The sequence below is a fragment of the Lithobates pipiens genome, unplaced genomic scaffold, assembly GCF_037356315.1.
Source record: "Lithobates pipiens isolate NorthernLeopardFrog02 unplaced genomic scaffold, aLitPip1_a1.2 Scaffold_1, whole genome shotgun sequence".
NCBI classification, from domain to species: domain Eukaryota; kingdom Metazoa; phylum Chordata; class Amphibia; order Anura; family Ranidae; genus Lithobates; species Lithobates pipiens.
This window is the reverse complement of record NW_027507685.1, coordinates 221,859,421-221,876,632: the sequence shown is the minus strand read 5'-3', so window position 1 is coordinate 221,876,632 and position 17,212 is coordinate 221,859,421. Positions and strand designations below refer to the sequence as shown.

Below are 17,212 nucleotides of genomic sequence, written 5' to 3'. Positions count from 1 at the left end.
TGGTGGGCACAGATAGGTGGCACTGATGAGGGGTTACTGGTGGGCAGCCGCAGCACTGATGGGCTCTGATAGGCAACACTGATGGGCAATGATGAGGCTGCACTGATAATCAGTGCCCTCATCTATGTACATGTCCCTTGTAACACTGGATTGGATAAAGCTGATCACATGGTAGAGGGCTGCTGTGATTGGCCCTATACCCTCATCTGTGATTGGCTGTGTCTGGAGGACACAGCCCATATAACATTTGAATAGAAATAGAAAAGTATAGACTAGAAAAACAATAGAACAGAATAGAATAAAATATATATTATATTATATTTTATTCTATTCTGTTCTATTGTTTTTCTAGTTTATTCTTTGATTATTTTTTATTCTATTCTATATGAAATTAGAATTTTGGAAAATGGTTATATATAGTTAACTTTTTCGAATTCGGTCAAATTTTTTTCGATCGCGGTAGAATTTGTTCTAATTTGATGAAACTTTTCTAATTTGACCGACTGTTTTCGAAATTCGGTCAAAATGTTTTTGAATGCAAAACTAATCTATTCCAATCTTTTCTATTCAAATTCGATTTCATTCTATAAGAAATTCGAATTTCGTATAGAATGAATTCAAATTCGAATAGAAAAAATTAGAATAGAAAAGAAAAACAATAGAACAGAATAGAATAAAATATAATATATATTATATTTTATTCTATTCTGTTCTATTGTTTTTCTATTCTTTTCTATTTTAGTTTCCATTGTTTTGAATATTCCAATCTATTCTCGAATTTGAATTTATACTATTCAGAATTTGAATTTCGGAAGATGGTCATGTTCTATTTTATTACATTCTATTAAATTCTATTCTATTCTTTACTATTCTTTTATTTTTATTCTATTGCTTGTTTTATATTATATTTTATTGTATTTTTTCTAAACTCGATTTCTATTTTTCAAATTTGTTTTCGAATTGGACAAAAATTTTGTTTGCTTTTTTTATTTGAATTATTATTTTGGATTTGTTTAAATTTGTTACTTTTGTAATTCAGAGGTTCAGATGTATACGTATGTATGAAAAATTTGTCCGAATTTCGATTCGGAACAGAACGAAATGCATACATCTAGTAAATCAGAACCGATAAAGGGAGCATGGGGAGATGCCCCCTAAAGATAACAATCTGGCATGTTATAATGTAATTCCAGGAGGTAATCCCGAAATGGGGTAACTTCCGGGTGAACTCAATACAGTGGGTAAAATAATTATTTGATCCCCTGCAGATTTTGTAAGTTTGCCCATTGGCATGACTGTATATATGCCTTCTTGAGGAAGGCAGCTCGCCGTGTTTGGAGGAAGAGAAATACTGACTATGACCCTAAGAACGCCATCCCTACAGTCAAGCAGAGAGGTGGAAACATGCTTTGGGGCTGTTTCTTTGTTAAATGTACAGACCGACATTGCCCCATTGAAGGGCCAGTGGATGTATTGTAAAATCTTGGATGAGAACCTTCTTCCCCAAGCCAGAACATTGAAGATGGGTCGTGAATGGGTTTTTCAGCATGACAATGACCCAAAACATAAAGCCAAGGTAACAAAGGAGTGCCTCAAAAAGAAGCACATTAAGGCCATGAAGTGGCCTAGCCAGTCTCCAGACCATAATCCTATAGAAAATGTATGAAGTGAGCTGAAACTTCAAGTTGCCAAGTGACAACCAAGAAACCTTAAGGATTTAGAGAAGATCTATGAAAAAAAGATTGGACCAAAATCCCTCCTGAGATGTGTGCAAACCTGGTAACCAACTACAAGAAATGCCTGACATCTGTGCTTGCCAACAAGTGTTTCTCCACCACGTACTAAGTCATGTTTTGCTTGGGGATCAAATACTTATTTTACTCACGGAACTGCAACATATTTTATAGCATTTGTTTTGTGTTTTTTTCTGGGTTTTTGTTTGATAGTCTGTCTCTATCATTTAAAATCCACATATTATAAAAAAAATGATAGACCCTTCATTTCAAATGTGTGAGAAATGCAAAATTTCTGGGTACCTTAAAAGTCTGCCTAGTCTTGATCCTCCTTGTCCCCTTTCCTTCCCCCCCCCCCTTTTTTCCTTATGGTTTAACCCTTGTACTGCCCCTTTACCTCCCGATTGCTTCCACACACCCCTGTAAGCGCTGGTTCAAAAATACTTGCCCCTGCTGTTTTCAGTACTCTTTTTTGCTCACTATATAATGAAAAATAAAGCTTAGTGATTTATTTTTTTACAGAAAAAAAAAAAAAAAAAAAAAAAGAATATACTGAAGCACTTAAAACCCCACAAAAAAAAATGTTTTGCACCCCCACATACCCTCATCAGTGTTACCTACCCATAAAAACATCAATTGTGATACTAATGTTACATATTACCACACAAGCTGGAGTGAGAGCAATCATTTTAGGTCAATTTTTCATGGTTAATGCTAAACTGCTGACTTATTGGGGCTTTTAGAGCATCACCAATGGAAAAAATGTGGTACCAAAGTTTCTTGCCGTTTCATGGGCGCACACAATTTTAAACCTTGACATATTGTTAATATATTTGCTCAGCACAACCTCATCTTTACTGTATATTGTATTAAAATTTGCTTCTGTGAAATTTAGCATTTCATAAACTTCTGTGCTAATATTGTATGACATCAAAAATTGTAACTACCGCTATTTTATTCTCCAGAGTGTCTGTTTCAGAAAATATATGTTTGGTAGTTTTTAATGAATCTTCAGGCCCCAAAACTGAGTACACCCCTCACATTTTTTTGTCAATATTTTATTACATCTTTTCATGTGACAACACTGAAGAAATGACACTTTGCTGCAATGTAAAGTAGCGAATGTGCAGCTTGTATAATAGTGTAAATTTGCTGTCCCCTCAAAATAACTCACACAGCCATTAACAGCTCACGCAGATATACTATGACAGGTCGGCTCTCCTGCGTGGTTCATGCAAGAAGGATAGCGGGCACCAAAGGAGCGTGTCCACGGGTCCCGCAGACTCAATGTCTGCCGACAACCCACGATCACGGTGAGGGGAGGGGAGGCCGAGTGGGGAACTACCTATGTAAACAAGGCAATTCTCCATTCTGCCAGATGACATGGCAGATCTACTGTTCCCAGTGATTGGGAACAGTGATCTCTATCATGTTCCAGTAAGCCCATCCCCCCTACAGTTAGAACACACCCAGGGAACACACTTAACCCTTAACTTGATCGCTCCCTAATTTTAACCCCTTCAAAATTACATTGATCAGTGCATTTTATAGCACTGATCAATGTAATAATGTCAGTGGTCCCCAAAAAGTGTAATTTGGGGTCAGATTTGTCAGCTGAAATGTTGCAGTCCTGCTAAAGATCACAGACCATTGCCATTACCAGTAAAAAACAATAAAAAAAAAATAAAAGTCCCTAAATCTATCACATAGTTTGTAGACACAATAACTTTTGCACAAACCAGTCAATACCAAAAATATGTAGAATATATATCAACCTAAACTGATGAATAAATTCGGTTTTTTATATTTTTTTTGGATATGTATTATAGCAGAAAGTAAAATAATGTGTTTTTTTTAATTGTTGTCTTTGTTTATATTTCGCAAAAAATAAACCACAGAGGTGATCAAATACCACCAGAAGAAAGCTCTATTTGTGGGTAACAAAAGGACATTTATTTTGTTTGGGTACAGAGCTGTACGACCGTGCAATTGACAGTTAAAGCGACGCAGTGCCGTATAGCAAAAATATGGCCTGGTCATTATAGGGGCAAATCCTTCCGGGGCTGAAGTGTCTAAAACACTGGCAACAAAAGTGAGTACACCCCTAAGTGAAAATGTACAAATTGGACCAAATTAGCCATTTTCCCTCCCTGGTGTCATGGGACTCGTTAAAAGGTCTCAGGTATGAATGGGGAGCAGGTGTATTAAATCTGGTGTTATAGCTCTCACGCCCTCATATTGGTCACTGGAAGTTCAACATGGTACCTCATGGCCAAGAACTCTTTAAAGAGCTGAAAAAAAGAATTGTTGCTCTATATTAAGATGGCCTAGGCTATAAGAAGATTGCCAAGACCCTGAAACAGCCGCAGCATGGTGGCCAAGATCATACAGCGGTTTAACAGGACAGGTTAAACTCAGAACAGGCCTTGCCATCGACCAAAGAAGTTGAGTGCATGTGCTCATCATATCCAGAGGTTGTCTTTTCAAAATAGACGATAGACCATACGCAGCACACTGCATCAAATCCTCTTCTGAAGATGATGCACAAGAAAGCCTGCAAACAGTTTGCTGAAGACAAGCAGACTAAGGACATGGATTACTGGAACCATGACCTGTGGTCTGATGAGACCAAGATATACCCATTTGGTTCAGATGGTGTCAAGCATGTGTGGCGGCAACCAGGTGAGGAGTACAAAGACAAGTGTGTCTTGCTTACAGTCAATTATGGCGGTGGGAGTGCCATGGTCTGGGGCTGCATGAGTCCTGCCGGCACTGGGGAGTTACAGTTCATTGAGGGAACCATGAATGCCAACATGTACTGTGTCTGACATACTGAAGACAAGACTAATCTCCTCCCTTCAGAAACTGGGCCACAGGGCAGTATTCCAACATGATAACTCCAAACACACCTCCAAGACAACCACTGCCTTGCTAAAGAACTTGAGGGTAAAGGTGATGGACTGGCCAAGCATGTCTCCAGATCCAAGACCTATTGAGAATCTGTGGGGCATCCTCAAATGGAAGGTGGAGGAGCGCAAGGTTTCTAACATCCACCAGCTCTGTGATGTCGTCTTGGAGGAGGGGAAGAGGACTCCAGTTGCAAACTGTAAAGTTCTGGTGAACTCCATGCCCAAGAGGGTTAAGGCAGTGCTGGAAAATAATGGTGACCATACAAAATATTGACACTTTGGACCCAATTTGGACATTTTCACTTAGGGGTGTACTCACTTTTGTTGCCAGTGGTTTAGACATGAATTGCAGTTCATTGAGTTATTTTGAGGGGACAGCACATTAACACTGTTATACAAGCTGTACACTCACTACTTTACATTGTAGCAAATTGTAATTTCTTCAGTGTTGTCACATGAAAAGATATAATAAAATATTTGCAAAAATGTGAGGGGTGTACTCACTTGTGAGATGCTGTAACTGCTTATTAAAGTGGAATTTTGGAGTGTATCAGACTAATCTTAAAAATCCCCCCTCCCCTCCTAACACCTATGCCAACTAACCTGTGTTATATGTACTGTATATACTTACCTCTATTTAGGCCACTCTGGTCCATTTACCTGATCTCCCCCGAGTCAGTCAGCACCGGCTGCAGGAGAGAAGAGAACGCTCAACAGCTGGTGATGCCCGGGAGCTATGACGTCACCCATAGGATCCTATGGACCATCCATTGTTGGCGCTCCCACCTCTCCCCTGCAAATGCAACTGGCTGACACAGGGGAGATGGATCAAGTGACCAGACTAGAGCGGTCTGAAAATGGATAAGTATATACAATACATCTTTCTCACACAGGTCAGCATAGGTGTTAGGAGGGTTGAGAGAGCATTTTTAAGATGTTAGGTATAGCCTGGAATTCTACTTTAAGGATATGTTAATACTTTACTGTCCATGTTCACTTCTTATCTACTGTATTTGTTACAGTACATTTGCTATGGGGTCAGAGTGTTTTTTCTCTACCATCGCCTTTTGGATTGCAATTTTTACCTTGGTCATCACATATCGTTGTTTCCCCACTCCACTTCCCGTTCTCTTGACATGTGCGGTTTTCAGAGCCCATCAATGTAAATCCTCCCCAACACTGGAAATTCAGGACATCGCCCACAAAGTATTTCTTTTCTTGGGGAAAGTACTCTCCATTTTGAAGTATCCTTGGCTTAGGGCACTCAACATCTATAGAGATTAAGAAGAAGCAAAACTAATTTTATATATATATATATATATATATATATATATATATATATTGTGAGGGGTTAGCTCGGCAGCGGGTGTGTGTGACCCCCTGGATGGGTTCACAACACAAAATCAGGCACAGCAGACAGCGTTGTAGGTGCAAAAAAACAAAAGATGTGGTTTATTCATGCTACATGCAGTGATACATATAACAGCCAAACAAAAATAAAACATGAAAATAAATCCTGGTCAGCTTGACCTCTAACTACACACTTAGATTCACTGTCTAACAACTGAGAGCAGCCTTGTGCTGCCCCAGTCCCTGTTGTAGAGGTTTGCCACACAGGCGTTAACTCACCGCACAGAACAGGTGTCACACTCCCCAGTCTATACAACACAAAAACTGGTTCCAGGATGGAGCATCTCCCTAAGCATGCTGGGGTTTTTTGTAGAGGTCTTAATGAGCCCACTTCAGCTGGGCTCATTAACTCTTCCCCTCTAATTGTAAAGGTCTGCATAAAGCCTGAATCTAGGGCACACATATTTCCCATCCTGGATACAACCAGGTGACTTTACCTGCGTGCTGCCACATACCCCCCCCTCTTGTTTCAACCTTGGGGTTGTAACACAAGCAGTCAGACACGCATGTATCCGAGACAAAGCATCCACATTCCCCATTTTAACACCAGGGCGATGCTTAACTGTAAAGTTAAATTCTTGTAGGGCCAGGAACCACCTATTTACCCTTCTATTGGTCTCCTTGTTTTGAGCCATCCACTTTAAAGGAGCGTGATCAGTCACCAGGTCAAAGTGCCTACCTAGCAGATAGTACCGAAGGGAATCTAGAGCCCACTTCACTGCTAAACATTCCTTCTCAATCGTGGCGTAATTTACCTCATGGGACTTCAACTTCCTGCTGAGGTAAATGACTGGGTGCTCTTCCCCGTTCCAGACCTGGGATAACACTGCTCCTAACCCAACGTCTGATGCATCAGTTTGTACCACGAAGTCCTTAGAGAAGTCTGGTGAGTACAACACTGGCTGGCTACATAAGGCTGTTTTTAAGGACTGAAATGCTTCTTCAGCCTCTGGGGACCATTTAACCATGACCGACTCTTTCCCTTTTGTCAGGTTGGTGAGGGGCACAGCCCGAGAAGCAAAATGGGGAATGAATCGTCGATAATAACCAGCGATTCCCAGAAAGGCTCGTACCTGTTTCTTGCTGTTGGGACGTGGCCAACTCTGTATGGCCTCGACTTTATTGACTTGGGGTTTTATCACCCCCCTCCCAATAGTGTACCCAAGATATTTGGCCTCCTTCTGTCCAATGGTACACTTCTTTGGATTGGCCGTAAACCCAGCTTCCCGGATAGAGTCTAGGACTGCTTGTACTTTTGGCAAATGTGAGACCCAGTCTGTGCTATGGATAATCACATCATCCAGGTAAGCTGCAGCATATTTCTGATGGGGCCTCAGAATCTTATCCATTTTCCGCTGGAATGTTGCCGGTGCATTCTGTAACCCAAACGGCATTCTCTTATATTGGAATGTCCCATCTGGGGTTACAAACGCAGTTTTCTCCTTGGCCGACTCGGCCAGGGGAATTTGCCAATAGCCTTTGGTGAGATCAAGAGTTGTCATATATCGGGCTGTTCCCAGCCGGTCAATCAACTCATCTATACGCGGCATGGGGTAGGTGTCAAATTTTGTAACTTTATTTAATTGTCGAAAATCGTTACAAAACCGCCAGCTCCCATCAGGTTTGGGCACTAGTATGATAGGACTGGACCAGTCACTCTGGGACTCCTCTATCACACCCAATTCCAACATCCTTTGAACCTCCCGTCGGGCCTCTGGTATTCTATAAGGTTTTAGTTTTACCCTTTCTCCTGGCGGGGTGATAATGTCATGCTCTACGCCAGATGTTTGTCCCGGAAGCTCAGAGAAAATCTCTTTGTTACGAAGTACAAACTCTTTAACCTCCTGTTGGGGTTTCGATAAGGTGTCTGCTATTCCAACCTCAGGAACTAAGCAATCAGGCTGTACTTGTGACAAAGTCTCTGCGACTAGGGATTCCCTATCCCTCCAGGCTTTCAGCAGATTGACGTGATAGATCTGCTCCGGCTTTCGCCTTCCTGGCTGTCTAACCCTGTAGTTCACCTCACTAATTTTTTCAATTAGTTCATATGGACCTTGCCATTTGGCCAGAAATTTGCTTTCAACCGTAGGGACTAGCACCAAGACCCTATCCCCCGGGGAAAAAGTACGGGTCTTGGCCCCACAGTTGTACACTCTCTGCTGTGCTAACTGCGCTTGGGTTAAATGCTCCTTTACAATTGGCATTACCTGTGCAATTCTATCTTGCATCAGGGCGACATGCTCAATCACACTCCTGTGAGGAGAACTCTCATTTTCCCAAGTTTCCTTGGCGATATCCAGCAGCCCTCTTGGGTGTCTCCCATAGAGCAACTCGAAGGGTGAGAAACCCGTAGAGGATTGGGGTACCTCCCTAATGGCAAACATTAGATAGGGTATTAGACAGTCCCAATTCTTTCCATCTCTATCCACCACCTTCTTTAACATTTGTTTAAGGGTTTTGTTGAATCTTTCAACCAACCCGTCTGTTTGGGGGTGATACACAGATGTACGCAATTGCGTCACTTTGTACAACTTGCATAATTCTTTCATAACCCGGGACATAAAGGGTGTACCTTGGTCCGTAAGCAGTTCCTTACAAATACCCACGCGGCTAAAAACAAGAGATAGCTCTTTGGCTATGGTTTTGGCTGAGGTATTTCGGAGAGGAATTGCTTCCGGATAACGGGTGGCATAGTCCAATATAACCAAAATGTACTGGTGGCCCCTGGCGGACTTCATTATCGGACCTACCAAATCCATTGCGATCCTTTCAAAGGGGACCTCAATGATAGGAAGAGGTACCAGCGGGTTACGGAAATGTGGCATAGGTGCCGACTTCTGACACACAGGGCAGGAGGAACAATAATTTTCTATTTCCTTCATGACCCCAGTCCAATAGAATCTCTGCAATACCCTCTCTCTGGTTTTCTCTGTCCCCAGATGACCTCCCAGAATGTGCCCATGAACCAATTCTAACACCAACTTCCTGTAAGGTTTGGGCACTACAAGTTGCTCAATGGTTTCTTCTGCCCTTTGAGCCACTCGATACAGCAGGTCCCTTTCCATAGTGAAGGATAAGGGCAAGTCTTATCTGGGTTCACTAACTCGCCATCTATTTTCACCACATTTTCCCGTGCCTTTATTAGGGTGGGGTCTTTTAACTGTTCTGTGGCAAAATTTTCCCTGTGAACCTCAAGATCCGAAAACTCCACAGACGGCATGTTTTCATCTGAGGATGTTGGCTCCTCCCCAGTTTCTCGAGTTTCCCCCGCCAATACCGACAAGGGAAATTCAGGAGAGTCCTCACCACTCCCAGAGGAATTCTGGTCATCTTCCTGGTTTATAGGGGCACCAGTGGGGGGCTCAGGACAATCCCAGAGTTCCCAGAATTTTGGAAAATCCCTTCCCACAATAGCATCATGTGGTAAGTGAGACACTAACCCCACCTGATGAGAGAGGTTACCTTTGGGGGTCTCAAAAAACACTGAAGTTACAGGATACTCTCGGGTGTCCCCATGCACACAAATAACAGCCACCCTGTTCTTCCCAGAGACCTCTGTAGTAACTAATTCAGCTTTTATCAATGTTACCAGGCTACCTGAATCTAGCAACACATCAACATGTCTACCATTAATACACATTTTACATAAATGTTTCTCAGGTCCCCGAATGGCAGTGCATGCAACTGTCGCAAACAGCGACTGACGTCTCTCCCTTATAAAGTCACATTGCATAGGCTCATCCACAACGGGGCAATTGGCTGCAATATGTCCCTCTTGCCGGCAGCGGTAGCAAATAATCTTTTTCGCTGTCTCTTGCAGCATGGGCTTCCTGGGCGGCTCCCGCCAGACCTTAGGTAGAACTCCCACCCTCTCACTCTCTCCACCCTCACACCTTGGAGTCATCTTACCCGCCACTGGGAATGATCTGGTCTTAGGGTGGAAAGTCCGTGAGTCCCTGGAAGAGGTGGTCAGGTTCTCTGTAGCCAAGTACCTCTCAACCAGATCCACAAGTTTATCTGCATTTTCTGGGTCTCCATGGCTTACCCATTTTTGGATGGCAGTAGGAAGAGCTCTCAGGAAACGATCCATAACAACACGTTCCACAATGTTTGGTGCGGTCAAAGTCTCTGGCTGCAGCCACTTCCTGCTCAGGTGAATGAGATCATACATTTGAGACCTGGGGGGTTTTCCAACCTGAAAAGTCCAATTATGCACACGCTGAGCCCGGACGGCCAGGGTGACACCCAGCCGTGCCAGTATTTCTGTTTTTAGCACCACAAGTCTTTTGCTTGGTCAGGCTCTAGGTCATAATAAGCTTTCTGCGATTCCCCAGTTAACAGAGGGGCCACCAGTCCAGCCCATTGCTCCTTAGGCCACTTTTCCCTTTCAGCAGTCCTTTCAAATGTGGTCAAAAACACCTCCGGATCATCCTCTCCAGTCATTTTTGTCAATAAACGGCTCACACCAAAGGATGCGGTATTATTGTAACCACTTGCTTCATTGGTCTGCGGACGTTGCTGTATTAATGTCTCTATTTTCTGTTGAAAATTCTGCTCTTGTTTCTGCAATAGGTCTATAAAGCGGGCTTCAGATTGCTGCTGTGCTTGTTGCTGAGCTTCCAGGCTCTGCTGGTGAGCTTTCTGCTGGGCTGCAAGGCTCTGTTGTTGATCTGCAAGGCTCTTTTGTAAAGCTGCATTTGTTTGCTGCTGATTTGCATTTGCTTGCTGCTGGTTTGCATTTGCTAGAGCCAGCTGTCTCAGTATCTCCTCCATGCTGGCCTTTAAAAAAAATTGAAAAAAAAAACTGCCAAAATTCTCCACCAACTGTGAGGGGTTAGCTCGGCAGCGGGTGTGTGTGACCCCCTGGATGGGTTCACAACACAAAATCAGGCACAGCAGACAGCGTTGTAGGTGCAAAAAAACAAAAGATGTGGTTTATTCATGCTACATGCAGTGATACATATAACAGCCAAACAAAAATAAAACATGAAAATAAATCCTGGTCAGCTTGACCTCTAACTACACACTTAGATTCACTGTCTAACAACTGAGAGCAGCCTTGTGCTGCCCCAGTCCCTGTCCCTGTTGTAGAGGTTTGCCACACAGGCGTTAACTCACCGCACAGAACAGGTGTCACACTCCCCAGTCTATACAACACAAAAACTGGTTCCAGGATGGAGCATCTCCCTAAGCATGCTGGTTTTTTTTTGTAGAGGTCTTAATGAGCCCACTTACTTCAGCTGGGCTCATTAACTCTTCCCCTCTAATTGTAAAGGTCTGCATAAAGCCTGAATCTAGGGCACACATATTTCCCATCCTGGAAACAACCAGGTGACTTTACCTGCGTGCTGCCACAATATATATATATATATATATTTGACAGTGTGTCAAGGGTAAAAGAAAAGTAGTGCAAAGTTTTGGAGTGTTATTTTTTTTTAGTAACTGTATTTTGTCTAATATGTATATTTCCTATGATAATTGGCTTCATCTATTGGCCATAATGAGGTATTTTTAAAAAGAAGCTGACGATCAAAGGAAATACACATATTAGACACCATATGGGAATAATTCATGATGGCTGTGCAATTCATATATTCACAGTGAAGTTTTAAAAAAAGACCACCATATGTTACGATGTGATAAATACATTTATTTTTCTATTAACATTGGGATCAGCACACACAACTGATTTTTTGTTTTTGTTAAATGATGGAGAGCTAAGCCTCTATACAGTTTCTTAAAGCCCCACTCCAGGAAGAAAAAAAAAAATTGAGAAGACACACAATAACAAAGCATAGGAGGAGACAGTCAGTAACAAAGCATAGGAGGAGACAGTCAGTAACAAAGAATAGGTGAGGGCAGATAGTAACAAAGCATAGGAGGAGACAGGCAGTGACAGCACAGGAGGGTAGCAACAGAAAAAGTATAGGCATGGGGCAGACAGTAACAAGGCACAGAAGGGTACAGGCAGTAATAATGCATAGTAGAGGACAGGCAGTAACAAGGCATTGGCGGGGGCAGCCAGTACCAAAGCATAGGAGAGAACAGGCAGTAACAAAGCACAGAAGCGAAATGGTCAGCGGGTGATTATTACCTTTACATACAGCTTTGTGCTTCTGATTTGTCCATTGCCCGTTCAACTGGCACTCCTTTGTAGCTGCTGGGAATGGATACTTTCCTTTTGGACATCTGTACTCCACTTTGTCATCTTCACTTACTGTGTAGTTGCCACCAGTAATAGCCACTTTACTAAGGTCACACTGAACTGCAGGAGCAGCACCATACACTGGAACGAGAGAGAGGATATCTAAAGCTTGTTGCTCTGTAAATTAAAATGTAACCCTTTTCTGATTTTCACGTGAATGTATTGGGATTGCACAGTGAATGTTTTAACCACTTCAGTATAGGCACTTTCATGCTCTTCCTGCCCAGGCAGTGCTGTCACACTTTAAATGATAATTTTCACACAAATGGAGCTTTGTTTTGGTGATATTTAATCACCACTGGGGTTTCTATTTTTTGCTAAACCAAAAAAGGCCGAAAGTTTTGAAAAAAAAAAAACGTGTTTTTCTTGTTAATTTTTGAAAATGAATAATCTTTCTTCATAAATGTAGGCCAAACAGTATTTTACTATATTCCTTTGGTAAAAATAACCCAAATCAGTGTTTATAAACTGTATTTATATCTGAAAATGTGTCAGTCCTGATGTACTGACTGCTCATTTCTTGAGGCCTGAAAACGGCAGGACAGTACAAATATCCCCCAAATTACCCCCTTTTGGAAATTGACAGTCCAAGGTATTTAGTAAGAGGCATGGCGAATTTTTTGAAGTAGTAATTTTTTGTCACAATTTTTTGAAAATTAAGATTTTTTTTTATATTATATACATAGAATTTTTTTTTACATACTGTGTAGTAGGGATGAGCTGAACAATCCCCCCCCCCCCCCCCCCCCGTTAGTTGTGCGAACACCATTAAAGTCTATGGGACACAAACGTGAAAAATCAAAAGTGCTAATTCCGAAGGCTTATAAGCAAGTTATTGCCGTAAAATTGTTTGGGGACCCAGGTCCTACCCCAGGTAACATGTATCAATGCAAAAATACATTTTTAAAATGCCAGTTTTTTCAGGAGCAGTGATTTTAGTGATTCTGCTACTGACCACCTATATGACATAATTAGGGATGAGCCAATTTGTAATAAATTCGCTGAAACTTCTTCCACTTTTCAAAAACTCAAGCTTTGTGCCTTTTCGGGTCTATAAGATCCCAAATCCACTTAAAAGCATTCAAAACGGCAAGTTTGGTTGTTTTAAATGCTGTCATTTTTTTTTTAATTGGCGCCTATTACTCTTGAAATTATGTTATGACTTCGCTTTTGGGTTACTAGATCTGATCGAAGCATCGTTCGGGTCTCTGGACAGCTGGTGGTGGTGCCAGCTGGTCGTTCGGGCCTACGGGTTCTTTCACTTTTTCCCAAAGCTCTATTTGTGGGGAAAAAAAATTACATGACCACCACATGACTGCGCAATTATCAGTTAAGGTAATGCAGTGCCGTATAGCAAAAAGTGGCCTGGTCAGGAAGGCAGGTAAATCTTCCAGAGGGCAAGTGTTTTGAAGCAGTTTTGCACAAAGAGTTGAAAGTTGAGTTGCATCTTGATATAGCACAGTCCTTTACCCTGAGGGGTCCTGAAGCACTTACAAACACATACCAAGGCCAATTTATAGACAGGATCTGATTAACCTACCAGCATGTTTTTGGAGTGTGGGAGGAAACCCCATGCAGGCACAGGGAGAACATACAAACTCCAGGCAGATGGTGTCATGGTCAGGATTTGAACCAGTGACCCCATTTCAGATAGGCGATAGTGCCAACCACTACATCACTGTGCTGCCCCATCTGTTTGTATACAATGTTATAACATTAATTGTATGGTGGAGTGCAGGGCTGGACTGGGACAAAAATTTGGCCCTGGACTTCATCCAGACCGGCCCACTTTAATTTTGCAAACACGCAAAAAACAGTATATAAACTATACGCAATTGGGCAAAAAAGCCCCTAGAGAGCCCCCCTTACATCAGGGTCCCCATATAGCCTTCCCCTTACATCAGGGTCCCCATATAGCCTTCCCCTTACATCAGGGTCCCCAGAGAGCCCCTCTTACATCAGAGTTCCCAGAGATCATCCACCTTACATCAGGGTCCCTAGAGAGCCAACCCCTTACATCCAGGTCCACAGAGAGCCTCTCTCTTACATCAGGTTCCCCAGAGAGCCTCCAGCTTACATCAGGGTACCCAGAGAGGCCCTCCTTACATCAGGGTCACCAGAAAGAGGGCAGGTAGTGGGCCGGGACCCTGTGGTTGGGGACTCCTGGACTGACTCGGGGCTATGGGCCCCAGATTCGGGGCTGTAGCCCCAAAAGTCCCCCCCCCCCAGCGATGCCACTGGCTGTCACTGAAACCGGCCCACTGAGCCATCGGCCCACCGGGAAACTCCCTATAGTCCCTATGGCCAGTACATGCCTGGTGGAGTGATTGTCAATCCATCTATCAGAGTCCTGTATGGTGAGGAATGGTTTGGTAATGGAGGATTACAGGCTGGTACTGGATATTTACTATATGACCTCCCCCTAAATAACTGTGTGTTTGTGAAACTTAACCCCTTCACACCAACCATATGCAAATAGGCTTCATGGCTGGAAGGGGTTATAGCAGAGTGATGCCTGCAGCTGCCATTTTTTAGAGCCAGCGGTTGGCTTGGCTGTTATCCTAAGAAGCTGGAGGAGACGTCCCCCCCCCCCCCCCCCCCACTGCTTCCTTCCGCGGTTCTCCCAGGCTCTCCTGTCCCACCGGGAGGCCAGCAGATAAGTCCGTAGGTGGGCCAAAAACCTGAATGAGGTCTCCGATCTAATAACCCATCATGACATCACTTCTAAGTTAACTTGGCTGCCAATGGCGCTGATTTTAAAAAAAACCTAGTATTTCAAAATACCGCTTTTGGCATTTTGAATAGCTTTAAGTGCAAAGGAGGGATTTGTTATGTTATAGACCTCAAATCGCTCCATAAAGAGTACCTGTCATTGACAATCACTATGACAAGGTATGTTTACATTCCTTGTGACAGCAAAAGTGATCAGTTTAAAAAAATAAAATAAAAGAAATAATAAAAAAAAAAAAAAATTGAAGGCTCCCCTTCCCTTTGTGCTGCGCGTAGAAGAGAACGCATACGCAAGTCGTGCCCGCAAATGTAAACGGGTGTTCAAATCACACATGTGAGGTATCGCCGCGATCGTTAAAGCAATAATTCTAGCACTAGACTTCTTCTGTAACTCTAAACTGGTAACCTGTAGAAATTTTTAACGTGTTGCCTAGATTTTAAGTACTGTAGTTTGTCGCCATTTCACAAGTGTGCGCAATTTCAAAGCGTGACAGTATCTATTTACTCAGCATGAAAATTAAATATGAAATACACATGAAAAAGCTGCAACCATTAGCAAGTGACCTCACTCTAAGGGCCAGTTCACACCACATGCAGTCCAGTGCGTTTCTGTTTTGCATCAAAACCGCATGTAAAGGAGGTTATATGGTTTCCAATGGCATATCTCACCAATGAAGTCAGTTTTTAGGGCTTTTCAGTTCCAGAAAAAAAAAGTAGAACATTTTTCCTGCACTGGAAGTCTGCAAAACACATCAAAAAGCACTGGAATGCACCGATACGTATCAAAAACGCACTGGGCCATAGTATAGTGTAAAAAAAGGAAAAAAAGAATTAAAAAATAAAAAGCACCTAGAATACATCCAGAAATGTATCACAAACGAACCAAAAATGCCCCGGAATGCATCAAAAACGCGCTGGACCAGTGTATAGTATATATAGTATAGTGTAAAAATAAAGGAAAAAAGAATTTAAAAAGCACCTAGAATACATCTGGAAATGCATCAAAAATGCACCAGAATGCATCAAAAACGCATTAAAAACACGCGTGCAGAGAAACATCTGGAGCAGATCTGGCATGTGTTTTTGTGGTGTGAACAAATAATGATAATAAAATTGGTGCTCTAATTCAAAGAACTATGCAGCAAAAAAAGGCAAAGACAACAATGCGCAAAAAGCGACAATGTGTGATAATGTTGTGAAACAATGATAAAGTGCACTAATTCAAGAAGCTATGCAGCAAAAATAAATTATGCATGAATGATTATTCCTTATATTAAAAAAAATGCAGTAATATGCGATAATATGCGATATTAGGTGAAATAGTGATAAAGTACTCAGATCAAATGCAGATATTCATCTGATTTTACATAAAAATATTAAGATAAGCCCCAAATAATAAAAGTGCATGTGCATCAAAAAGTGAAGATGAAAAAAAAAAATCATTTACTCGGCGTAACATCATTTTAACCATTACAGTATATTAAAAAAAATTGGGCTAACATTACTGTTTTGTTTTTTTTAATGAATTTTTGTGCCTTCGCATTTTTTGGAAAGGGTCAGGGACTTTTTTAAACGCAAAACTGTGCTTTGTTGCTTTTTTGCTTCAATAGATTTCAATGGAGAAGCTGCAGAAAAGAATGTAGTGCGTCTTTACCGCAATTTTGCCACGATTTGTGCTTTGCATTTTTAAATCAGCCCAACAAACCCCCCCCCCCAAAAAAACATGAAAAAATGGAAATTGCAGTAAAATCACGGTAAAAAATGCAGAAAGCACAGCAAAAAGCACAGCAGAAATGCTCAAAAGCAGCATGCATAGATGTTAATGGAGCCTTAGGCCCCTTTCACACGGGGCGGATATGCTGGATGGACTCTGCTAGCTCAGCAGGGGATCGTTTCGTTGATCCCCACTGAGCAAGCGGAAGACAGGTCCGTCTTCAATCACTGTGCAGAGACGGACTTGTCAGAGCTCCGCTGTTCTCTATGGGGAGATTGGATGGATGGCGAACATATCGTGCTGGAGCTCTCCTCTCTAGCCATCATATTTCTTTTGGTATCAGGAAAAGCTGTCAGAAGTGAGTCCTGTAGATAACAGAGCAGGGGCGGATCCAGAGTCCAGTCTCGGGAGGGGCACTGCTATAAAATGTTTTTTGGGGGCAATTTATATGGGAAATGGCTGGTATTTGCGCTTCAATCATTACGGCACCATGGTTGTTATGGTGTCAGGA

General features: G+C 42.2%; 1 protein-coding gene across 1 annotated transcript in view; it reads right to left on the bottom strand.

Annotated features, from left to right (window-relative positions):
- LOC143983497 (complement factor B-like) overlaps positions 1 to 17,212 on the bottom strand; it is a 129,107-nt gene that overhangs the window by 84,877 nt on the left and 27,018 nt on the right. Inside the window, exons 2-3 of the mRNA XM_077483258.1 lie at positions 12,147 to 12,338; positions 5,728 to 5,913 (exon numbers count right to left, since the gene is read on the bottom strand). Of these exons, the coding sequence (XP_077339384.1) occupies positions 5,728 to 5,913; positions 12,147 to 12,338 (378 nt within the window). The remainder of the gene's footprint in view (positions 1 to 5,727; positions 5,914 to 12,146; positions 12,339 to 17,212) is intronic.